We start from the raw sequence: 26,014 nt of genomic DNA on the forward strand, positions 1-26,014 counted from the left end.
TGTCTCATTTTATCTGCCCAGGGTCCCCAGCCACCCCTCACTCTGGGGTCAGTAGGATGGTGCCCCCAGGCTGGTCCTGGAGATGACTATGGTGGGCGGTAGGTTATGACCACCAGATGTTTTGCCCAGAGGAAGCGTGGGAGCAGATATGTCTTCTTCATGGACTGGCTTTCTGCCTCTCCCTTCAAAGCTGGTGCCACTCATAGCCCTCCTCTCCTCCCAGCCCACACCCTCTCACAGTCTCATCCACTCCCATGACTCTGACCACCCTGTGATCCCGAGTTCTGTGTCGGCCTGGACCTCTGTCCTCAGCTGCAGGCATCTGTAACTCCTGCCAGTTGGACAAGAGCAATAGGATGTCCCAAAGGCACTCCAGTCCAGCAGGCCAGACCCAGGCTCTTCCCCCGTCCTCTTCCTGTGTCCCCGGCTTAGTTGCCAAGGACACCGTCCACCCAGCCACCACGCCAGAAGCCTCCCTTTCCTTCCCCACCCTTACGTAAGGCCACCCAGTCCTGTCAGTTCTATCCACCACTCCAGTTGTCAGAAGATCTCTGTGAAGTGGAGCTGTGGCCACCGTGTCACTTCTATTTCAAGGAGTCCCCCTTTCCTCCTACAGACCCGTTTCCTTACCATGGTCCCAAGCTACTTCTTTGAAATCACACAGATTGGGGTAGACCCTCCCCCGAATCTGTGTGCCTTCTGATCATGGCCCCAGCCCACGGTGTCTTCCTGCTTCTGTTGTCCCTTCTGCCTGGAATGCCGTCATCCTTCAGAACAGAGCTCCTCGGTGCCACATCTGTGCTCCCACCGCCCTCGGCTCCAGTCACGGTGTGTTCTGACTGGCACCATCCACTGACCTGTCCATCTGTGGGGAGACTGAAACCCCCTTGAGCATGGGGTTTGTGGTTCATTTATTTCTGCCCTCCAGGGGTCTGCCTCATGGCTCAGCCGTTGACGTAGTGCAAACACTTTAGGGCTGAATTAATGGCTGCCTGTTGGATGAATGAAGGAGTAAAGAACAAGCAAAACCAAGCTCTGTGATCTCCGCGACTGTCACTCAACACCAGCCAGCCCTTGCAGCAAGTTTTCCTGTTCCTGCTCCATGAGGGCACATGCCACCCGTTCTGCTCCCTGCCAAGTCCCCAGTCCCTAAGGGCCCCCACACAGTGATACCTAGTGAACCAATCCATGATCTCATCTGAAACTCACAGGGAGAAACGGCAGGTATAACCACCCCCTTTATGTAACTGGACAGTGAACCCCATCAGGCATTGCTCCAGGTCATCTGGCTGGAGAGTAAATTCCAGAAAACTGAAGTGCTCTTCGGGGTTCCATCAGCTTGAGGGACGAGAGTCCTAATGTTGTGTCAGGACTTCCTAACTTTCTAATGTCCACTTTAGTTATTTGGGATCTTTTTAAAAAGAGCAAGTTCCGGTTCAACAGGTATAAGATGAGGCTTGAGATTCTGAATTTCTAATGAACTCCTTACTTCTAATAAGCACTAGTATGTTTATTAGATAATAAGCCTCATTTCTCCTAACAAGCTCTAATAGTCATAATTAGGTGATACTGATCCTGCAGCCACAAGCCACCACAGGTTAAGCATCAAGGTGAGTGCCGGCCATTGATGTTCTCTCCTGCCTGTTGCATTTAAGATAGGGTTTTATAAAGTTCCACAAATGAATTTATCTAAGCCCTGGCTCAAAATCAAGGGCTCTTCCTGGCCAAGACACTGCTTCCAAGTTTGGTGTCTGTGAGCACAGGATGAATGTCTGGCCAGTACTGGGATGGGGACCCAAGACAGCTGACACTCTGAGACAGCAAAACCGCTCAGAAGTGTATACATGGGAAGGTGATGGAGAAGAGACAGGAAGAGACTTCCTCCATGCAAACTCGGGAAGATCTAAACGTTTGGACTGGATTGTGATATTGCACGCATCTGTGTATGGATTTTATATCAGGTTCCACCTCACCCCATTAAAAAGGCCTGAGATGGCTTAAAATAAACCTATGCAGGCAATGTAACTGGTAAGAACAGGTCAATTTAAAAGGGCAGAAACCTTGAAGATGAGGATCGTGAAACTCTTTAAGGATCTAATTAGCACTGTGAACTCTTGCCCGGGAAAAGTGAACACATTCATACACACAACAGTAACCTTGTCATTTCAGTGGGCATGAGGATCCCCCTGAAGTCCATTCAAAAGCAGGTTAAAGACACCAAACACAGAGAATAAGGAGAGAAAATTCTGCTGCATGCTGGCTGAAGACAGCCACTGTATTTGGACACTCAGATCAGCTCTGAGATGAGTCATGGAAGCCACGGGGAAAAAGGAATCAAAATGGATTGGAGGGCTCTTTATATCCAATAGAAGTTGGAACATCCGTCTTTCAGAAGAGAGAAACGTTTCTGTTCTCCATATAGTATCAGGATAGGGCACTGGGTAGAAGGCAGTTTAGCAGAGTGGTTAAGAATGTGGACTCTGCAGACCATCCTCATGGTTTCAAATCTCAGGTCTCTCAGTTACAGACTCTACACGCTGTGCTTTGGTTTCCCCATCGACAAAGTGGGGTGATTGTGGGGATTAAATTAGTCACGTGTAAAATGCTTAGGACAGCGCTTGGGACAGTGTCAGCGTTATGTAAGTGTGAGCTATTCTGGGAAGGGAGCAGGGATCACAGGTACAATCAGATTTCCTGCCTAGATTTGAATACCGGCTCTGCTGCTGATGAGCTTTCTGGATGGTCGACTGGTGTCCTTGTAAGGAAGGTGAACACCCACACCGAGGAAGCCATGGAGGTAGGAATCAGAGCTCCCAGTGATGGGGCAGCAATCCCAGGAAAGCCAGGGCTTGCCGGCTCACCAGAAGCAAGGAGAGGAATAGGACTGATCCTCCTTTCCCTGATTCTCCCAGAAGGAGCAGGCCTTGCCAGACACCTCCATTTTAGATTTCTGGCCTTGTGAACTGTGACAGAATACATTTCTGTTGTGTTAAGCTGTCTCGCTTGTGGTAATTTGTTGTGGCAACCCTAGGATACTGACAAGAGTCCAGTTACTTCACTTCTCCACACTGAAATTTCTTCATCTGTAAAATAGGGATGATAAAAGTTACTAAGCTTGCATTAAATAGCCAGGCACAGTGGCGCAAGCCTGTAATCCCAGCGGCTTGGGAGGCTGAGACAGGAGCATCGAAAGTTTAAAGCCAGCCTCAGCAAACTTAGCAAAGCCCTAAGGAATTTAGGGAGACCCTGTCTCTAAATAAAAAATTAAAAAGACTGAGGATGTGGCTCACTGGTTAAGCACCCCTGTGTTCAATCCCAGTACCCCACCCCACCACCCCCCAAAAATTACATGAAATAATGTACATAAGAGCTAAGCATGGTGCCTGGTGTGCAAGAATTATGGCATAGTGCTTGCTATAGAAGGTACAGTGACATAATGGTCAATTGCAGCCTGAAGGAGGGTGTGGGTGGTACTCCATTGCTTCTCTGTACTATAATTTATTTCTCCAAAATCCTGTTGATGAACTTCTATGGGGTTCCCAGGTTTCTTGCCAATACAGATTGTACCAGCCAATTTGGACATTTATCTTTGTTCAATTCGGTGAGCAAACTAGTAGACTAAATTCCTAAAGTGGAATTGCTGAGTCCAAGGGTGCGAGGACCTTGACGGATATGGCTTCTGTTGCGGATATGGCTTCTGTTGCGGTGAAGAGGCTACAACAGCATATACTCCAGTCCCCGGGAGACCACAGACCTCCCCCTGGGCTGGGAACACTGGCCAGTTTTTTCTTCTGTCTTTGTCATTCTGATAGATGAAGCTGATACTTCATTTTTGAATTTGCTTTTCTGTCATTCTGGGCCAGGTTTGTTACCTGTTCACATGTCCATTGGCCATTTGGACTTCTTTTTATGTGAATCACCTATTCCTTTCCTCTTCCCACATTGCCCCAGGGCAGTTCTGTTTTTGTTGTTTGCTCTTGTAAGAACTCTCTGTCGAGTAAACAAATTAGCCTTTTGTTCTGTGTACAGCAAATATATATTTTTTTCCGATTTGCCATTTGCCTTTTGCCATTGTTTACGCTAATTTTCATATTGTTTGTTCAGAAAATACAAAAAAAAAATGTATGCTACCAGCTGCTGCGGGTTAAGGTGACAAAGTTTGCATTTATAAAACAAAGAATGAGAATAGGAGTGAGGCCCACAAGCTTTTCTACAAGTTCAAGTTTATTCTACCAGTGCTTTCTAGATTGTGGCTGTCAAATCCAGTAATAACGCTGTGCATTCATTCATTCATTCATTCATTCAATAAACATCGCCTGAGAGGTTCGGGGCTTCGTGCAGGCCCCTGGGACACGGAGATGCTTGCCCTCCTGCAGCTTTCAGTCTCAGGCGAGATGGGGTGCAGCAGGACAATGCAGTCTCCCCAAGGACCTCTGGCGGCCTCTGCCGTTTGTGCTATGATGTTGGCTCCCTGGAACCCTGGAACTGGTGTGGAGGAAGATGAAAGAGCTGGAGCTGAGCCTGGGGCAGCCAGGGGTGGCCTGGATGAGGGAAGCTGCAGAGAGGTGGGGGAGGAGCCACCAAGAGGACGACAGCTGTTTCCAGGGCAGGTGGGCAGGCAGCTGGCACAGGGAGATGCTTTCAGAATCCTTTCCTGGAACTCTTGCTTACAATGACCCCTGTGGTGACTCAGACACTGCCTTGGCCCCAAGAGATGCAAAACAAAGATATGGGTTGCTTGCGCATATGCACACTCACACCCACACCCACACCTACCTTTCTAATTTAAACCATTTGACAACTCACGCATGGACCTCCAAGGCTCACGGTGCTCTGGGATGGGGCTCACAGCAGCTGCAAAAATCGACAGAGTCAAACACTATGTTTAGTGTCCCTGCTTTTTTGGAAGGTGCTTTCCTGTATGACTAAGAGAATGAGCTCAGCCAGAGAAAATAAGGGCGGACCAGCCAGAAAAGAAGCCTTTTAACAAGAGCCGAGCCTCCTCTGTTCACTACGTCTTCCATGACAGTACCAGGCCTTCCAGGGCTGTAAGTCTCATCTTGTCAGCTCCCCTATAGCCACCACCAGCCGAGGCACCTGCCCTCTCTGGAAGACTTCATCTAGTGCTCTGTCACCTCCTCAAGCCCATAGTGACAGGGCTCCCTCCCTCGTGAGCCAGTCCAGTGCATCCCTGGGCATTATTATTGTTAGAAACTTCCTTAGGCTGATCTATGTCTTGTTGATCTCGGTGAATCCATGTCTTCTGCCCTCTGGGAAACCAAGACCATTTCAGTTACCTTTTCCCTGGGTCAGCCCAGTAGGGGTTACAGAGAGGGACCACGTTCCTCATGGTCTTTCTACACACGACAGCTGCTCACCTTCTCTGTATCAGTCAGCATGACCCGAGAGAAGGCCACATGCACAGAAGAAGTCACCTATGTGGCCAGCGGACATATGAAATGTGCTCAGCATCCTTAGTCATCAGGGAAACAGTGAGGCACCCTACCTTCCACCAGAATGGCTAAGCTGAAAAGTACTGACAATACTAAGAGTTAGCAAGGACGTGGAAACTAGAACTCTCACACATTGCTGGTGGGAAAATAAAATGGTACCATCACTTTAGAAAACTGACAATATCTACTGAAACTAAATATATGCCTACTCTATGACCCAGCATATCCTATTACTGGGTACATAATCAAGAAAAAGTAAGTGGTTATTTCTACTAAAAAACAGACTCATAGCACTAGTTCTAGTTTCCAAATATTAGAAATAACCTAAATGTCCATAACAGTAGAGCAAATACATCAATTATGGTACATTACATATAGTGGAATACTACAGAGGAATGAAAAAGAACAAACCATTGCTACGTGAAATAGCACAGATGAATCTCACAAACACAGGGTTGGGTGAAAGAAGCCAAGCCCAAGGACATACGATGTTCAACACAGTCAAAGCTAATCTGTGATTTTGAAGACCAAAATCATAGTTACCTCTAAGGGAGGTTGACTGGGAGGGCAGTATAAGAAAGTCTTCTGGGCTTAGAAATGTCCTGTATCTTCACCTGAGTTTTTCCATAAGTGTATGTATATATATTGGTGAAAATTTGGTGAGTTTTACACTTAAGGCTTGTACTAGACTGTCTATAATCTATGCCTTGTGAAAAAAGAAAAAAATTCCCTCCCCAACAAAAGAGCAAAGGGCCAGGGTGGGGTTCTTGCACAAAAGCGAGCGACCGTGGCCCTTGTTTGACACCCTGCTTTCATCAGTACCGCTGAGATCCCCCCCAGCTCTGGGGCCAACATGGCAATAGCGTGCCATGGACGGTCACTGAGAACCCCACATCTTCCTGGTGGCTGCTGAGCCGTGTCTACCCATGCTGGGCTTGCAGGTGGCTTGTTGGGCCCGAGATATGAGACATCGGGGACTGTGGGGAGGGGGAAGAGAGGAGTGATCTGAACTGCCTGGTCCCTTATCACTACCTCACACCCCCTGAGGAGAGCATGCAGTCCAGGCTCCAAGCCCTGCTCAGTGAAGGCTGCTGTCAGAGGGGCGGGGCTGCTGTCAGAGAGGCGGGGCTGCTGTCAGAGGGGCGGGGCTGCTGTCAGAGAGGCGGGGCTGCAGTCGGAGGGGCGGGGCTGCTGTTGGAGGGGCGGGGCTGCTGTCAGAGAGGCGGGGCTGCTGTCGGAGAGGCGGGGCTGCTGTCAGAGGGGCGGGGCTGCTGTCGGAGAGGCGGGGCAGGGATCCTATTGCAGGTCGGAGGGAGCCCCAGGCCCAGGCTCATCTGTAACCAGGCTGACCCAAGGTGAGGTGTCTGTAAAGAGGGGCTCCTGACTCAGCCCATCGCTCCCTCCTCCTCCCAGGGTGGTGGATGAAGAATTGGCACATGGGACACCATCCCAGAGAAATACAGCAACTGGCTCAAGATCACACAGCCAGTTTTCAACCCAAGTTAGGATTTGTAAGCAGGACCCCGACTCCTATCCAGTGCTCCCTCTGCCATGGTGCATTGACAGCTTCCTAATGCCCCCAGGGATTGGACATTTTAATGGGTTGAAAGTCACTAGGGAGGACTGGTCACAGCTGCAACAAGACTGAGTCTGGCTGTGAGACCTTCAGGGTGTGTGTCTGACCTAGGAACAGATTGCACACCTGTGCAGGTGCCCAGAACCCTGCTCTCAGAGGAACCTAGGCTTGGTTGGATGCTCAGCAGTCAGTAACTTGAAATTATTAAGACTTTTTTATCTTTGAAGTTGAATTTTTTTTCTTGTACCGGGGGTGTCTAACCACCAAGCCACATCCCCAGCCTTTTTTAATATTTTCTTTAGATTCAGGTTCTCCCTGAGTTGCTTAGGGCCTCACAAAGTTGCTGAGGCTGGCTTTGAACTTGCCATCCTCCTGCTCCAGCACCCTGAGCCTCTGGGATTACAGGTGTATAATCCCTGCACCTGGCTCAAGTTGCATTTTTAAGGGGAAACCCATGTGGACAATGGAGCATTCACCAGGGCTTCGAACCTCAGCTCACATGGGTTCCTCCTCCTGCTGCCTCTCTGCTTCCTGGCATGGGTTCATGGAGTCCTGCTCCCCTGTCACTGGACACTGTGGCCCTCCCCACTCCTGCCCAGCTGCCACTGGATCCCTCTGCATTCCTACCATGTGCATTCAGCTGGAAACCCTATAGGGCAAGCCTCTCAGCACCCCTTCCAGGTACCTGGTGTCTTGCCCAGAGGTTGCAAAACTCATTATATTGCAGCATTTGGTCCAAGACACTAGGGACTCAAGACAGGGGTGGATGATGCTGGGGCAATGACTAGTGGGAAGGGAACTGACCTGGATTGACACCCCACCTCCAGGGCAGCCTGTGTCCATCCTGCATCTGAAGGAGGGGGAAACTGGCAGCCAGTGGACACCTGGGTGGGGGGTCACAGCGTTAAATAAGTACTAAAAAACACTTTGACAGATGGAGAGAGAGAAAATGAACAGAACGACCTCATAGTTTAGTATCTTCCCTTTTGAACAAAGGGCCCCACATTTTCATTTTGCACTGGACTCAGCAAATTCTGGGGGCCGCCCTGCCTGGAAGAGTTCTGCAAGGCAGGGTGAGAAGCTGGGCCACCTTAGGGAGGAGCTCCTCGGGGAAGCAAGCAGACATGGAACTTGGACCTTGGTGGTCCAGGGAGCTTAGTCCCCTCGTCCAGCTCTCTCCCTTTGCTTCTCCGCTCCCCATGCCTCTCCTCTGTCTGGACCCCATCATGGGTGACAACACACCGGGGGACATGGAACTACAGCTGTAAAAGTGGTTGTTTTTATAAGCTGCAAAGCTCTCTGCACATGGGAAGGATGGCTATTGGCATAATTATCCAATCATATTTTATGACCTTGACCTCAACTCTGAACTCTGAGGAAGTGACACCAAACTTCCCTTACTCACTTGTCTACGCCTTAGACAGCCAGCTGAGAGCTGGCTGACTCTTCCCTTGCTGGTCCGCTGGCCTGGGGTAGGATTTGTTTGTTCGCTCTGTTCCCTGACTGACAGTTCAGGTCAGTTTGCAATAATCACACCTTTCTTCTGAGGCAGACCAGGGCTGAGATGTGGACAGGTGATCACGGCCCTCTCCTGGGCCCCACCTGTGGGCACAGAGAGATGAGGGAGCCAGCGTCTCTTGCACTAGGCAGGGGAGTGCTGCTTCCATATGGCCACCCACAGAGGTTGTGCCAGGAGAGAGGGCTGGGAGCCTGTGTCGGGGGAAGGAAGGCACTTTGAGGGCTTCCTGAGGCTTTGAAGGCACAGGGGTGGGGAGAGAACATTCCAGGCTATAGACCAGCATCAGCAGGACCTAGGGCTGGAATTCCAGGGATGCTCTGGGACAGGTAGTCTTTATAGTGCAAAGGGGAAGGCCTGCAGCGGGGTTAGGGGCTGGGAAGGCTCCAGAGGTCCCCAGGTCCCAAGGGTCTCAAACTCTAGGAGGGGAGGACGCTGTCAGTCTGCCCTAATGGAGAGCCATAGGGGCAGTTTGCCCCTGGGAACAGCATGGGAGTGACTTTCACCAAGATTATTCGGGGGGCTAAGGTGAATGTGGCCAGGAAGGAAGGAGAGCTGAGGCAGAGTGACAGGCCAGGGTCCCAGCCACACCAGGCTATGATTGTACTCCTGTGAGCCCCATGCAGTCGTCCTAAGTTCACAGAGACAGGGAGGAACACGGTGGGTGCTGGGGCAGGGCAGAGCAGGGAGTGGGCAGTGAGTGTGTCAGGGGCACAGGATTTCCTGTGGGATAGAGGAAAGCATTCCAGAATGCCCAGTGGTGATGGTTGCAATGATGGGAACGCGCTTCATGCTAGAGAACTACATGCTGAAAATGGGGAAGGCTGGGGGTAGCGCAGAAGTGGAGATCTCCCGTAGTGTGCACAAGGCCCAGGGTCCCAGCTCCAGCTCCAAAACAAACAAGGTAGAAAGTCTACGCCATGTGTGTTATTATCACAATTTAAAAACAGAGAGAGAGAGAGAGAGAGAGAGAGAGAGAGAGAGAGAGAGAGAGAGAGAGAGACACTGTTAGACATGGGGATGGACAGAGGCGGGAGGCAGATGTTTGGCCTAGGTGGCTGAAGACAACAGAGGTGCCAGAAGCCAGGTGTAATAAATACTGTAGAACTGGCATAAGTGTATCCTCCTCTTAACTGTGTACGCGGGCGCGCACACACACACACACACACACACACAAAGGTACCTCTCTCCACTCCCAATGCAGTCAAGGCTTGTAACCAGCAGAGATGGAATTCTCTGGGCTTCAAAGAAAGATCTTCTTGCAGACATGAAAATGCCTGTTTTAAACGTATTCACAGGGTCAGATCACTTAGATTCCAACACTTCCAGAGAGAGCACACAGACCAAGAGAAAGGTGAGAGGACATTTTATTCTTTTTTTTTTTTTTCTTTTGCAAGGGGGTGTTGGTACCTACTTTTCGTCCTTTGGTTTTTCATTAAATGTGGCAAAAACAAAACAAAACTAGTTAGCATTTGGGTTTCTGTCTCAAAAATAGAGCCACAAACATTTCTCTAAAGTCTCAAATCTCTCTGGTTTTCTATCTGCAAAAAGAATTCACTCAACGCATTCATCCAGCATTTTTTGAATGCCTATTTTGCATGAAGCACAGGGCACAGAGAAGCTCTCAAGGAGCTCAGACTGATTGCTTTGGTGATGACAATGTCAAGGATAACAACAACAGATAATGAAGATGCTGGCACCTGCAGGGTAAAGCCTGTCCTTTACTGTATCGGTGTCTGGCGTGGATGGACTACAAAGTTAGTAGCTCAGTCACATCTTCATGAGTAAGAATGGCAAATATGAAGTACTCACTGAGACACAGCATGTGGAGACAAACTATGTCAGTCAGGGAGAAAACTAAGAAAGGAATGAATTAAAAACTCTTTCCCCCAACAGGTAAATCCCCAGTGCTACTGAGCAGCTGCTAGTAGACACTAACAGGTGATCTGGGGGCAGTGGCTCAGGGCTAGCCACGTGGGGAGTGGGGGACTCTAGGAAGAAGTGCCTGGCAGGGAGCCGTGACTCAGGAAGGCTGGAGAGCGGCCACCTAAGTCATCACCACCTGAACACTGGGAGCAGGGCATTGTCCAGGAGGTAGGAGGCAGGGCCACGAAGGAAGAGGGAAGCCATGGTTTGAGCTTGCCTTCTCGTTTAGCTGTAAGGAACAGAGACTCCTTCAAGGTGTCTCGGTACAGCAAGGATGGCATGGGGACAGCGTGACCTTGTAAGGATTATGGGAGGACAGGAGTCTGTGGAAATCAGACTTAAGCCATGGCCTTCCAGGCCTGAGGGAACAGGGGCCTGGTACCTGTAAGACCCAGCATTCGCCTTCTCTCAGGTTGCATGAACTATCCCTCTCATGAGGACTCTGGCCCCCTTGCCACATCACTTCCCACACAGCCTCAGTGTCCACACGGTCACTCCAGCCCCATGCTCTCTTTATGTCCCAGGTCAAGACTGTGAGAGGTTAAATTGTGTCCCTCTACTCCCACCAAGATGTACCTGTGAATGGGACTTTACTCGGAAATAGGGTCTTTGCAAAGGATCAAGTTAAGATTAAGGTTACTAGGGTGTCCCTAGTGCGGTCTGACTTACGTCTTTATAAAAAGGGGAAATGCTGACATCTACAGAGGGAACAGGACACAGGGCGCAGAGAATGTCAACTCCAGGCCTGAGGCTACCAGAGTGAGGAAAGAGGCCTGTAGCAGACTCTCCCTGGGAGCCCTCAGAAGGGCCCCCTGCCCACACCTCCTGAGTTCCCTCCGCCAGCCTTCAGTGAAGCCACTCAGTTTGTGGAACTCTGTTAGGGCAGCCGCGAAACTAATACACAATCAAATGAAGAAGCTCACTGCCAACTCCCCTCCTTCTCCACTTTCCCCTTCTTTCCTTCCCAGTCCCCCCCCCCATTCTCCTTCTTCTTCCCCCCACTTTGTCTTAGGCCAGCTCATAGGCCATAGACCAGCCAATCACTTGGCTGCTCTCCAGCCAGACACCCACTCTGTCCAATCAGCTGAGAGTAGAGGGTGTCCCATGATATAAAGTCTGGCTGCCTGAGCCATGTTTCTTTTGGAGATAGCTCTCTAGGGAGGGGCAGGGGACATTACTAGCTCTCTCATGTCTCTGAAGCTAAAGCGGGAGCAGTGGGCAGAGAGCATAGTCCTGAGATGCAGGATTTAGGAAGGAGGGATGGTGACATAAAATCCCTTTACCAAAGTGTTTTCCAAAAGAGACACCTATGTACCAGGAGATGTCTCTGAAGGGTCAAGTGGGGACCCAACCTTGCTTTGCCCATCTTCAAGATAGATGTTCCCCAATGGAAATGAGAAGAGAGTGTAACTGGAAAATATTCTGGAACTTGTGACTCTGCTCTTCCTGAGCCTGGGGAAGTGCGGTCCATAAATCAAGACTCTTAAGTGACTCCTCCCAAAGCGTCCCCTCACAGACGGTGCTGGAGGAACGCGGGCAGAAGTGAACGGGCTCACCTCCTGCGAGATGCAGGAGCACTGCGTACTGGGAGCACCCCCTTCTTAGAGCCTTCGCTTCTGCTGCTGCCCTGATGGATGGCCTCAGCCCTTGACCCACTAATTTTTACTGTCCAATCTGCCAAGTTTTATTTCCTGGCACAGCTTGTAAATTCTATTTTTTATATTTAGCAGAGGCTTAAGGCTTCTGCCTTGGAGATGCAGGGTTGGCAGGATGAGCCGTAAGTATAAAATAGTCCACAGATTTGGAAGACTTAAGTTTCACTTCACTGCGTTTTTAAATTTACCTAGCTGCCCTTTTCTTTTTCTCAAGAGCTTTTACTCAGGACCCAATTTATAAAGCAGGTGACAGAGGAGCTGTTCTGGCTCTGGAGGGTCATGCTTAGAGTCCCTGCCCCTTCATCATTCATACCCTTCCTGCTTGTCACTCTGCTCTGGGATTCTCATCCCCCAACCCCAGGCCTGGTCCAGTCCGTCCACAGTCCACATTAAAGATGGTAAATAGGATCTGAGAAGACCAGGGGTTTTCCAGGGTCCCAAGGACCACAGACCAGAACCCAGGTGTCTGCATTTCCTGTACCTCTGGGCCAGACACAAGGCCAGGCCTCATTGTAATGACTGGCACTTGTTGAGACCAGGTGGACTGCATACCAGCCACAGGCCCCGTCTCATTTGCTTACTGACACTTAGCCCTGACACATCCTATGGGATGAGCACTATTCTTCTCACAAGAAATCAGCCCAGTGACTTTTCAACTTTTTATTTGAGCTGCACAATTCTTTGTTCAAGAGAAATCTTAACCACAACCCCAAATAAAAATCAGGTAAAATTAGAGGTGGGCCCCCTCGCTTAACCTTAAACCCCTACAGGGATCTGGAGGCACTTTCTCAGGGGTCTTCTGAGAGCTCCGTTTAAAAACTGCCCATGCCATCCAATTCTATCTATTCTAGAATTGGAGGCCCAGAGGAGGGGAGGAACTTAGTGAGGGTCACTCAGGGAATTACTATCACAACTAGCCCTGCAACCAAAGTCCTGGGAACTTCAGTCCGTGTTCCATCCCTGACACCTCTTTTATTAGGAAACAGAGGCCTTATATTAACAGCTCTAACATGCAATCTCTTACACGCTGTATTTTAAGCCTGGGCTTGCAGTGGGCTCTAGTAATGTGCTAGTTTCTTCTCCCCCCACTCCATGTCCTCCTTGCCTCCAGCTCTCCAGGCCACCAACCACAGGAGAATCCTACTTTCCAGAACCCACTGCTGTGAGCCAAGTGGATGAGCCATCGTTTACCTTAGGAGTCCTCCATTCTTCCCAGATTATTTAGTGCAATGCCTCATCGCTCTGTAATATTCACAGGACACTTGACATTAGAAAGGGCTTTTTAAATCCCATGAAATAGGGATTTTGAGTTCAGCCACACCTTGGGGTGTATAAATGGTTCTACCACTTCAACGCCACACTGAGGGCCAAGCTTCCAGTACAAGAACCTCTGGGAAACAAATCATTAACTCTCTTAGGTGCCATAAGAGGAAACTCAGGAAATTTGATGTTCGCACCCCTGGGTGTGGCATCTCTGGGGGGGGCCTGCTGCCCAGCCCACATCCCTCCACTAGCAGACCCCGTATCCACCACCTCCTTTGCTCTCTGGCTCAGTCTTCAGTTCCGTCTGCCCCAGCTGGCTTTCCTATGGAATTCTTTCTCCCCTTTCCTTGTCTTGGCTCACTCATTCCCAAGGGTCCCATCTATGATTCTTTATCTATGGTTTTATTGCCAGTCATCTAGAAAAGGAGTTAGCTGACAAAGATATATATGATATATATACAAGCACAGGAAGCTCCTGGGGTCCTCAAACTGTTTGGTTTCCCTGGAGCTATATCCTGTCTGGTCCTGTCCCTGTAACATCCCTTCTTGGGTGGTTCTAAGAGGTTCCCTAGTATGTACCAGAGGTGACTGGGTTTTGTTTTGTTTTTCAAACTTTATTTCATGAGATTCCAATTCGGGGAGCAGTTTCTTAGAGACATGGTGACACGTCAAAAAGATTGGAGAATTCTGTTTGCAACCTACCCCTCTTGGAGACATCCATTGCAGAGTAGCATAAGAAAACTCGGAGAAGTCCTAAAGTCTAGATCTCGGAGAACCTGACACAACCTAAAACCTGTTCAAGAACTGTGTTAGCCTACTTTCTGTTGCTAGAACAAACTACCGGAGACTGGGTACTTTATGAAGAAGTTTATTCAGCTCAATTTTGGAGGCTGAAGATCCCAGGTGAGGGCCCCCCTGGCCCACGTCACAACATGATATATAACACGACACTGGGAATGTATATGAGAGGAAGAAATCACATGGCAAGATAGGAAGCTGGAGAGTGGGGAGGGCCAGTCTTGCTTTTTTATAACAACACCCTCTGGCAATAACTAACTCCTTCCATAAAAGCAGCATTAATCCCTCCAAAGGGCAACACCTTCCATGACCCAATGACCTACTGCTCTGCCCTACTTTTTAAAGGTTCTACCACTTCAACGCCACCACACTGAGGGCCAAGTTTCCAGTGCAAGAACCTCTGAGAGACAAATTATTAAAAAACTGTGTTTTGTAGTCCACGGGGTACCAGTTTGGAGGCCCCTCCAGACATCTCTGTGAGTTGGTCTGGACACCTCTGAGCCCTTCAGTAGGGTCCCTCTTGGCCTTAGGATAGAGATCATAGATCCTCCTTCTCTCCTGGCTTCACTTAGGAAAATCCAAATTAGGTTGCTTCCAAGGACCTCAAGGAAGGTTTTTCATCTATACCAAAGCATTGTCAGACAGCTGGGCTTTCTTTGGAAGAAAATGGAAATGGATCAAGGGGGGGCCCATTTATGGTCTGAACACTGCATTCTTGGGGTCTGGTCAAAGGAAGACGTCAGACCAGGCTGAGCCATTCTTAGAGGAAAGGATGGAGCTGGGGTTGCTGTATTTGGGAGGCAAGTCCTCCTTATCAAGCCGGCTGTCACGTCTTCAGATTTCTCCTACAAATGTGCCCACACACGTGCAGACACACTAATAAAATGTACTCTCTCCTTTAAACGAAAACTCAGCTTTACTTTTAGTTTATTTTAGGTTACTTTTAATTGCTTTCAATTAACAACTAATTCTAGGTTGTAGATAGGGTGGTTGTTTTCTTGTTTCATTTTTCTCTCCTGTGGAAAATTCCATTAGTCACTTCACAGCTGAGTCACAGGTTTTGTTTGTTTGTTTGTTTGTTTGCGTGGGGGTCTGAATAAAGCTGCTGTGAAGATGGGGATAGCAATTATGTAAGTGTGCGAGGGCTGCTGGAACAAAGTGCCTCACGCTGGGTGTCTGGAACAATAGGAATTTATTGTCTTGAAGTTCTGGAGGTTAGAAGTCCAAGGTCTAGGTGTTGGCAGAAATGGTTTCTTCTGAGGGCTGTGAAGAAGAACAAGTTCAAGGCTTCTCCCCCAGCTTCTGGTGTTTTCTGGCTCTCCATAGCTCATAGAAACATTCTCCTGACTGTGCATCGTCACATAATGTCCTTCTTGTGTGTATGCCTCTGTCTGAATTTCCTCTATTAGGACACCAGTCACATTGGATTAGGGGCTCATCCTACTCATATATGACCTTGCCTAAACTTGATTAATTATATCAGCAAAGACCCTATAAGGGTCACATTCTAAGTAAGGCTCCATCCTTCCTTGTGTTACTGAGTCACTGAGGTACTGGGGTTTAGAACTACAACATATAAATTTGGAGGGGACACAGTTCAACCCATGGCACTGCTTCTGTCCCACGGTACTTAAGGAACTTGCAAGCTGTTGCATCCCACACCTACCCATCAGGAGAGATGGCTGGGGGCTCAGGACAGGTGGAGACAGATGCAGACGCAGAGATACAGCAGCTCTGCAGCAGGTTTACCTTTCCCAGGAGGAGACGGGCCCAGAGCCTCCTCGGGGCTGACTGATCAACAAAGGCAGGTAGGGGACTGGAATTGGTTCAGTCCCATGAGAAACTTCCAGGGTGGAGAGCTCTGTGGGGAGGGGACAATGTAAACCCCGATCCTGCCCATGGGAAGCCACACGGGGGACATTCACAGGAGTTGCATGGAGAGGTGTGGGCCCAGTGCCAGGCCACGATGCACTTGGGTTTGTGAGGGGTCATCAAGGCTCCTCAGGGAGGTGAAGTACGAACTGGGATTCTCATGTCATTGGACAATTTTTGTCATGCTGATGGATAGAAGGACTCAATGCCCCATTGTCCCCCCAACTGCAAGAGACTGTGTGTGGTACAGTGGGAAGCACTCATGCGCTGACATCAGGGGTCCCAAGTCAGGCCCCAGGCCATCCCTCCAGTTCTTCATGGATAAATGGCTTTAATTTAAAAATCTGGTTGACAGGATATGCTGAGAAGCTGGAAAGAGTTAACAGGGAAGGGAATCTCATGGCTCTAGAAAGTAGCAGACACAGAGTCTCCACACAGGAGCTGAGTTTCATCTGTGAAAAAGGAACCCAACGGCATCCCTCTCCAATGAGAGAGAACGGGCGTGGGCCCTGGCCTCCCTGGTTCCCATGAGCCCATCACTTCTTCCCTTTGGACCAACTCCCTCGAGAGTGAACTGAAGGGCCCAGGCTAGACAGTGTCCTCCGCCAGGACATTAAGTGACTCTTTAAAAAATGCTTTGAGACAATACAGGCTTGAAAAGCCAACAGACTGAAGTATAATTTGTACAATGTGATGTGGGTGACTCACTTAACCTAAGTCCAATGTCCCCGTCTCTGAAAGTGATGGTAAATAGCCCTCATGGGTTAAGTTTGAAAATGTTCATGACGTGATTAACATGTGGCTTGGCGTTTGGTAGTCAAAGTTAGCTCTTATAGAGCCTCTGTTTGGTCAGGATTGAATGAGTTGTGGTAGGTGAAGGGCCTGCCCACAGTAGGTCTTCAATGAATCACGGACACTGCATTTTCCCTTTAAAATGCAGTCTGGCGGAGCTGTCCCCATGATTCCCATTGGGGCCTCGGGTAGAGGGGGAGGGTTGCCTGGAAAAGAATGTGAACTATTTGAAGAATAAAATTGTTTTCAAGCCATTTCAATCACCCATTTGCTCATCATCAGTAGCTGTGCCCCTTACAACCAACGTGAACCCATTCAACCACCTGCCTAGGGGTTCTACCTTGTTCAGTTTCTTAGAGAATTAGGCCCCAACCCAAAGAGCTATTTCCAGCATGATAATAATTAACCTGGCAATTCGTAAAACAGGCCCAGGCCGCCTTGTGAGGGACAAGCACCCTTTCACTTGAGAACAAACCTAAGGAGAGTCTTTCTAAGATTTCTCTCTTTCCGGTAGGTCACAGATCACACAGAAACTCGGAAGACAAAGGTAAATCCCACCACGCCATGTCCTACAGACGAGAGCTAGAAAAATACCGTGACCTGGACGAAGACGAAATCCTTGGAGCCCTCACAGAGGAAGAGCTCAGGACGCTGGAAAATGAGTTGGACGAGCTGGACCCTGATGTGAGTGGACACTAGGGGAACACGCTGCCCCAGGTCAGGGGCCGCGCCCTCAGCACTGGGTGGGCAGGTGTGTCTTCCTCATTGCCACTGCCCTGTCCTTAAATGGCAGTGACACTGAATAATGATGTCTTTGTATGGTTTCTTAAAAAGTGCTGTTTAGAGTTCTCCAGGAAAACCGATCCGATGGGATAGGGGTAGATACAGATAGGTAAACAGAGGGTTACTATGAGCAGTTGGCTCAAATGGTTTTGGAAATTGACAGATCTCAAGATCTGCAGTAGGAAGCTGGAGACAAGGAGAGCTGGGGTGCAGCTGGGGTCTACCTGCTGGTGGGAGAAGGCCCGGGAAGAGGCAGAAATCAGTGCCCCAACTCCAGGTGGCCAGGCAGGAGGAAACACGGCACCCTGACTGGAGGGTCGGCTTCTTTGTTCTGTTTGAGCTTTGGACAGATTGGATGGGGCCCACCCCTGGGGGCAGCCTGCTCTCCTCAGTCTTCAGATGCAAATTGTAATCTCATCCAGACACGCTCTCACAGATACAACCAGAACGAGGTTCCACCAAGTGTCTGGGAACTGTGGCCCGACAAGTTGACTCATAAAACCAACCGCCACAAGTCCTCTTCTTGTCAACCCGGCATCTCTTTGAACCATAACTAATTTTCAAATAAAGGCAGTACCAGGTTGTACTTCTGCCTAACACGATACAACCAATCTGTGTTCCACAGGGAACAAATGAACCTATTTCCCAGAAGGGGTGGTAAAGTTCTTGAATGCTGTTGACTCTTCTCCAAATTCTGTAACCTAAACATTATGATGGAAAATGAACAATACTTCAATACTATCAAATATAGTCAGGGGTGGTGGCACACACCCTGTAATCCTGGTGATTTGGGATTCTGAGGCAGGAGGATTGCAAGTTCAAGACCAGCCTGGGCAACTTAGCAAGAAATAAAAAATAAAAGGATTGGGAATATACCTCACTGGTAAATGCCCCTGGTTTCCCAGTATTCAGCGGGGGGTGGGGAGGGGTGGGGGTGGGGGTGGGTGGAACAAAACTCCACAATGGTGTAAAGTCAATAACAGCTTATGTTACATAATAATGAAATGAGAGGGGAAAACTAAAGATATTCACTACATATACACATTCATAAAACAAAGGAAATATTCATGATAATTATTGTCCTCATTCCTATAACTGGTCAGATGCAGGCAGCTTGTATGTAAAATGACTTCTTTCCACCACCCGTTCTGTCATCCTGTTGCTTTTAGCAAGCACCTCAGCTGATTGAGGACCTTCATTCTGAAGGCTCTCAGCCATGTGTAGTCCTCCTGGGGTGGGTGGTTGACTTTTCCATTGACCTTGATCACAGGGCATGGCGATACTGAGAGATGCCCACAGGACCTGCCATGTTCCAAGCTCAGGCTTTGTTCCCTCTACTGTCTGGGGGTACAGTTTCCACTTGGTGGCTGGGATCAGCCACCCCAGCCAGCGCTGTGGCTGCCTTCTCAGCCTGTTGATTCCCAGGCATAAGGAGCGCAGGTGGCCAGGGGGAGCCTTACCTTCCTGTCCAACGGAATCCTTATGCCTCCAGTGAGAGAAAGCATTCCTCTTGTTGCCCTGATACTTTTAGACAAGCAGAGCCTAAGGTCAAGAGAACAGGAAGCAAAAATGTTGCCAGGAGTCCCTGGGGACACTGTGAGTACTGCTACTCCCATTTCCAATCTTGACTCCTAAACCTGTGAATCCTGCCTATGGCCATATATTGGCCCCCTGATTCAGAGCATGCGCAGCCTCCTGGAGCACCTTGACTAGGGCCCTGCAGGCCACGGACACCTACCTGGCTGCTGCTGTCACGGGTCTTCCAAGGGCCATTCCACTCTTCTGTCAAGTGCAGTGCTTCTGGATGGAGGGGAACATGCATTGTGGAATGAATTAGTTGAGAAATAAAGGACTAGAAGAATTCCTGTCACTTGTTTGATGTTTTATCATTGCATTTCATAGTTGGCACATTGAAGAAGTTTTAATTTAATTTAATGCTCAGAATTCACCTCTGTCGTCAGGATACCCAGTATTGATAAGCAGAAGGCTCCCTAGTAGTGTGTTCTTTGGCAAGCCATGCTGGAGTAAGTAAGGGGCAGGGTCTTCATGCTAAAATTATATCCCAGCACCCAGGTCTATGCTTAGCACAAAGAAGGCAGATAATGAATGCTACTGAATTTGGTGCATTTCTATTTGATGTATTTTTAATTAAAAATGGAATGTTTCATGCCTTTAAAAAACAGTCTTTGTTCAACTCTGGCCTAACAGTGATCTACCGAACAAACAATTTTTTTAAAAAAAGCACCTCACTATCGTTTCACTAGCCCACAGATAATCTCACTGCTGATGTTTAGGGAGCACAGTACAGCAGGAGAAATGCAAAACTGGAGGTTAGAGGTCCCATTTCCACTCCTGTCTCTGATACCCAGCATGACCCGGGGCCAGTTCCTGTCCTTCCCTAGGCCTCAATGTCCCATCCATGACAGGCTGGAGTTGGTTGGTCCCTTTCAGGACTAAGCTTCCATAAGCTTATCACCTGGTCTTATCCCCAGACTCCATGAAGTGGCTTCTTTCCAGATAACCCAGAATCCTTGACTAGGGTCTGGGACCCATGCCCCATGGGATGACAGATCCTTCCAGCAAAGTGTCCTCATCTTGCTTTTCACAGCTTTCCCCTGCCCAGCCACGAGGAGACAATGCCCTGGAGAGGCAGCTTCTGCTGATCAGAAGGCAGTGTGGGTGGAGGGAGCTGAGGTTCCTCCGCCTTCCCGCCTGTCTCCTCCTGCTAGGCTGCACCGCTGCAGAAATGAGCAACAGAGGCCAGCAAAACAATCCAGCTTCCGCTTCATTGCTGCAAATTTATTCTGTTCTAATTCTATCCTAGATTACTGTTCATAGAATTTCAAGAACAAACAGCTTTTGAAAGTTAGAACAAAAGGGGATGTGATGGCTCCTTCTAGTCAATTTGATAAATGTGACTCAGTTACCTGCCCAGCGCAGGGCCCTGTGTTGGGCACCAACAGGGATCCTGCCCTTCAGGACTTAGGGTGGTAAAAGCAGGTGTAATAATCAGGTCCTGTGTGGGGCCGGCAGGGGGCTCAGGATTACCTCTTGGTGGGAGGCTCCAGAGCAGGTGATATTGGAACTGGGCCCTAGATTTTCCAAAGTCAGTAATTAAAAATGAAGAACTCCAGGTGAAGGCGTCTAGCACGGGCTGCGGGAGGGACGGTCCATGTGGGAAGAAACTGGGAGGGGAGCCTTGGTGATTTCTGTGGAATGTTAAATGTGACTAGAAAGGGGTCAGGGGCTGGATATGGGGCAGGGTGGCAAGGCAGACAAGAGTGGACTTCTCTCAGTAGCCTGGGGAGCCCTCAAGGAGCAGTGACTCCGTGTGCTTTGGTGACTTCAGGAGCTGATTCTCAGCACAGAGGGACTTTAAGGGGTACCAGAAGGGATGGAGAGGGGACTTGGGCTTGAGCCCCTGGTCCTGTCCACCTGTTAGTGGTAAGTGCTCTTGAAGGCAAGGAAGGGCCTGACCTTCTCCACAGCCCTTCCTGCAATGCCGTAGAACACTTGCTATTCCCAGAGAGGAACCAGAGGACCCCCAGGGCCCCACAGGCCTGCTGTGTCTGTCCTTTTGCCCTGTTGGAGTTTCCCTGAGCCACTGGGTGGATGTTAGGTGACACTGCAAATGCAAATAGGGCATCTGATGACAAGGATCAGAGACAGCATTTGCCCCAGGAGTGAGGAGGGGACTGGGGAAGGCGCCATCCCAGAACTGAGTGTAGCCCTAAGGACCAAGCCCAGGCCCCAGCTGGGAACCATGTCACTAACCTGGCAAAGATCACCCACAGAGCCCCACGCCAAATATCAGGCTCTCCAGCCTCAGGGGTAAATTCTCAGGGCCTTGGAACCTCTTAGAAGCCAGCTCTGCTGTCCAGGTGACTAACAGGGATGGCTCTGCTGGTTCCCATGGAGGGAGGAGCACGGAGGCTCAGATTGCCACCAGCTTGCCTATACTCACACCACTAGAGTGACACCACAGGGCTCAGGGCTCGGGCTCTGGGAGTCGGATTGCAAGCAGGCTCCAGGGTGTGTACAGTCCGCTCTGGCAGGAGGGGAACCATTGTGCCAGTGGGTCTGGGAGTGGGCACAGGCCACCTGAGACCTGGCATTCTCAATTACTGGGGTTTCTAAAGTGACATTGTCAAACACCCCTTTCTCCCTCAGTGGAGGAAGAAACCAGAGTGGATGGGAGATAACAGGCCAAACCGGCTTTTTGTCCCCAACACACAATGGCCCCTTCACTTGGGATCATCTCTGTTACCTGATTTGCAAGACAGTATTCCTGTTTTGAAAGGCCTGGGGTAGGGGCTTCTTTCTGAGAGCTCAACAATCCAGCTCTAGTTTCCCCCTGCCTTGGCCCGCTCCAAAATCACAGCCCTGGGAGAGGCCAAAGGTATGTGGACCGTGAGAGGACAGTCACCAGTGGGTATGCAACCCCCAACTCAGAGCAGGAGCCGAGCCCAGACAGGGGGAGTAACCTGTCTTAGATCTGAGATGTCCAAACAGAACCAGAACAGAACCCAGGGGCCCTGATGCCCAGGCTGCTGCCCTCCTGTTGTACCCCACACTCCTCCTGTGTTGACTTTTGTGTCACACTTGGGACGTGCAGAGGCTGTTCTGAGCACTTGGAATATGTAACTCAGCCATCACCCTAATCTTCTGAGGCAGGTGCTCTTCTCATCCCCGTTATACAGATGAGGAAACCGAGTGGTGGCGAACCTGTCCAAGGTCCCACAACTTGGCAGTGGCAGAGCCACAACATGGTTCTTGGAGTTCACATCTTAGCCACGCTGCCTGAGGCTTCATGGGAATCTTCATGGGATCGATTGGGTCCTTTCTCTTTTCTGGCCTTAGGCACTTGCTTTTCCCTCTTTGGGTCTCAGTTCCCTTGACTGTCGATGGACATAGTTGGATAAAAGACCTCAGATGCCCCCCTCCAGCTCTCCCAAGGACCGATCCTCAAGTCCCTTCCTGCTTGGACTCGGCAAGCCCTTCAGAGGGTGACGTTTTGGTGTTATGCAATTAAGCCCCAGCATCACGTGACAGCGTGGAGTACGAGAAGTTGGACAGCAGCTCTGTTTGCAGCAGAGGTTTCCAAACTTGAGCACATTAAAAAAAAAAAAAAAAAAAAAAGTTCCCCAAACTTTCTCTCACTCTGGAAAAACTCGAGCTTATCATGAGATTGTTTTGGACTCCCGCGGGAAAGGAATGCTTCATGTGCTAAAAGTATCCGCTGTTGACTGGTTCCCCAGAGGATCTGCCCTTTCGCGTCTCTCTGGAGTTAAGTGGATGTTGCTCTGAAGCTGAGCCAACTCTGTCGTTCAGATCGCCTTTGTCCTGGGTAGAGGGGAAAATGGGTAGTGTGCAGAGCAGCGCTTCAGGGACTAGTCTCACACAGTGACTTGTGCCGGGAACAAGTTCTTATGTGATCAGTAGATACTTAACATTTACTGGGTAGAGTCCTGTTGGATTATCTCATTTAGTCCTCTGTGAGGGTTTGGTGTTTTGTCCATTTTAAAGGTTGGGAAACTGAGGCTTACAGAGAGGAGTAAACCTGCTCAGGATGCAACCTGGGTACTGCTGGGATTTCCACCTAGGTAGCCATGGCCTGAAACCTCTGCTACTAACCCTCACTCATGTGAGCACTGTGGGACCTGAACCTGGGGAACAGACCTCGGAATTACCAGCAATTTTTTTTTTCAATTTGATTTCCTTTGAAGCTGTATGTTATTTTCATCACAAATACTAATCTTTTTTCGAAAAAAAAAAGAAATTAAGGCTCCACTAATACAAATAAATTAACTATAAATATTGTTTGTAATTGAGGCTTTGGAGAAAAAGTAGAATATTTAAAAAATTCTCTCAGAAAAAAGATCAACGGATTTGCAGGAGAGTAGAGTAATCCCAACCTCATAAAAGAATTGGGGCCAATGGGTTGATTTGGCAATCAGCTGTTGGGAATCTGTGATACAACATAACTACAAAAACAATAATGAGAAACATCAGGAAATCACAAGAGCTGCAATTCTCTGTCCAGGTGTTCTTGCATGCCAGGTCAGATGTTCCCATTTCATGGGCATCGTCCCAGGAAACCTCCAGAAGCACCCTAGGTTCATCTTCACAGGCTGGGGTCAATGCCATTCTGCAAGTAAAACTCGAGGCTACAAATACTGAGAGGATCACCTAGCTCTTAAGTGACAGATTCAACTCAGGCTTCCCCAGGTCTTCTACCCCTCATGCCAAGAGTCCTGAAAACAAGGAGCCATGAATTGCAGGAAGAAATGGTGGAGGTTAAATCCTGGAACTGTACTGCCCACCCATGCCCTGCATGAACATATCAAGTACATAGGTAAAAGACCCTGAGTGACAGTCTGTCCTGGACTCCTGTCCTTCACTTGGTACTTGGTGACTTTCACCAAATCCTCATACTGGTCCTATAGGTACTATTATTACCTGTTTAGTGGTGAAAAATCAGAATAATGATAAGACCCTACAATAGAGAGAGGGGAAAGGACTTGTTCAAAGTCACACAGAAGGTCATCAGTACCAGGGCAAGGGCCTGGGGCTTCCTGACCCACCGTGGGGCTCTTCATCAGGCTTCACACACTCCTACAACCCATCCTCCCTGTGCCCCAGAGCATATCCTATAAGGCAGAAGACACTCTTGGCCATCCTAGGAGCTGCCAAGTTTGGTCCATGGGGCCGTGGTTCTTCCTTGTAACACAAACCGGCAGAATCGCAAGCTCAGGACAGAAGTAAACAGTTGAAATGGAAAGAAATAAATCTCTTCTCTAAAAATAGGCACGCATCCTTAGAAACACTGCCGGCCGGCCTTGCGTGCCCAGGATGGGCCCGGTGGGGCAAGGGCGAATCAGGCCAGGCAGCGTGTCCCACTCTACCCTTGTCTTGTGGCCCCAGGACACTCACACCCACACTTCTCTCCACCTCCTGTCTGCCCCCATGGCCCAAGAGACCTCTGGGACCTGAAGCCCTTCACTCCAGGTTGGCATCTCCCGCGTCTCCAGGACCAACTCCCGTCCCCTCCTATGGGATCCTTGCTGACTCCCCTCCAAACCCCAGCACAGCCTTGTCTACACTGCAGACCCTGACTCATCTTCCTTCCTGCACTGGGTTTGCCTCTCAGGCAGAAAGTGCTCAGAGGAGGAGATGCAGCTGCCCTGACAGTACCTCCAAAATGCAGGCTCTGTCCGGTTGAATGGAAATAAACAATGAAGCCCTACGTGGTCACTCTGATGGGCAATAAGCTAATTTCATGTGGGGTTCAAACCTTTATTCTAAGGTTTCAGAATAAAAGGGTTTAGAGCCTCATTTTGCAGGGGGAACTCTAAAACCAGAGAGTACCAGTGCCCTATCTGTGACCTTATGGCCCTGGGATAAGAATCCAGGGTGGCAGACAAGGTTCAGCTTGGTTTCAAGCAACAAACTCAAAATCACATGTGCTGTAGTTTGTTCATCCTTCAAGTGCAAGTTCAGAGGCAGGCAGTCTAGGCCTGGTGTGGAGCATACTCCCCAAGCTCTCCAGGGACCCGGTGTCCAGCTAGCTCAGCCCCCACCATGGCCAAGGTGTAGCCCTCATCCCCATGGTCTGTAGTGGGAGCCACAGCCCAGGCATCAGAATAGAGGGACAGGGAAGGAAAGGGAGGGGTGGAAGAGAAGGAGAAAAGCCAAAATTCAAGTGCCTTTTAAGGAAGATTACCAGAAATTGCCACCGTTTTCTCATATCACTGATCATGGCTTGACTTAGCTGCAAGGGATCCTGGGTAATGTAGTCTTTAACTCTGAGTAGCCAAGGGCTCAGCTTAAGAGTTGGGGTGTGTTTGTTACTAAAGAAGGGGAGAGAACATCAGGGATAATTTAGAGTCCATCACCATGGGTTTGTCGGCTTGATGGCCTTATATTCTGCTCTGCCAAAAGCCCTGAGGTAAAATAAGAGATGTTGGCAAAAATTTAAGCAAATTTCCCAAGTAAGACATCACAAAAAGCTCACTCTCTAGCTCAGCATTTCCCAAAATCCCCTTCAGAGAACCCTAGTCCCATCACAGCCCCCACTCTAACAGCTTTCATGTGTCCCCTCCCCCAGACTTGCTCAGGGGCAGCAGTTGGGGTAGGCCTATGGGGTGTCCTAGAATACTGTCCTTTCCACCACTGGAGCATTGGTGCTGTGTGAGTGACATGGATGATCCGACCCCACTGTCCTAGCACCCAGTGCTTGATGACGGGGATTCAGGAAAGACCAAGATATGTCCCAGCTGGCACTTGAGGGACACCCATTCTCCTTGGTGAGAGGGATATGGCTAAACATACTCTAGCACCACAGAGGGTGGGCAGTATATAAGAACTGGCAAGATGCCAA

General features: G+C 49.3%; 1 protein-coding gene across 2 annotated transcripts in view; it reads left to right on the plus strand.

Annotated features, from left to right (window-relative positions):
* Tmod1 (tropomodulin 1) overlaps window positions 1-26,014 on the plus strand; it is a 76,668-nt gene that overhangs the window by 3,704 nt on the left and 46,950 nt on the right. Inside the window, exons 1-2 of one of the 2 annotated variants that reach the window (XM_026414720.2) lie at window positions 2,730-2,797; window positions 17,366-17,535. In XM_026414720.2, the coding sequence (XP_026270505.1) occupies window positions 2,740-2,797; window positions 17,366-17,535 (228 nt within the window). In that variant the 5' untranslated portion in view covers window positions 2,730-2,739. Of the gene's footprint in view, window positions 1-2,729; window positions 2,798-17,365; window positions 17,536-26,014 lie in introns of those variants that run through there. The other variant, XM_026414728.2, reaches the window with a different exon arrangement.

Source organism: Urocitellus parryii, chromosome 4, assembly GCF_045843805.1.
Source record: "Urocitellus parryii isolate mUroPar1 chromosome 4, mUroPar1.hap1, whole genome shotgun sequence".
NCBI lineage: Eukaryota > Metazoa > Chordata > Mammalia > Rodentia > Sciuridae > Urocitellus > Urocitellus parryii.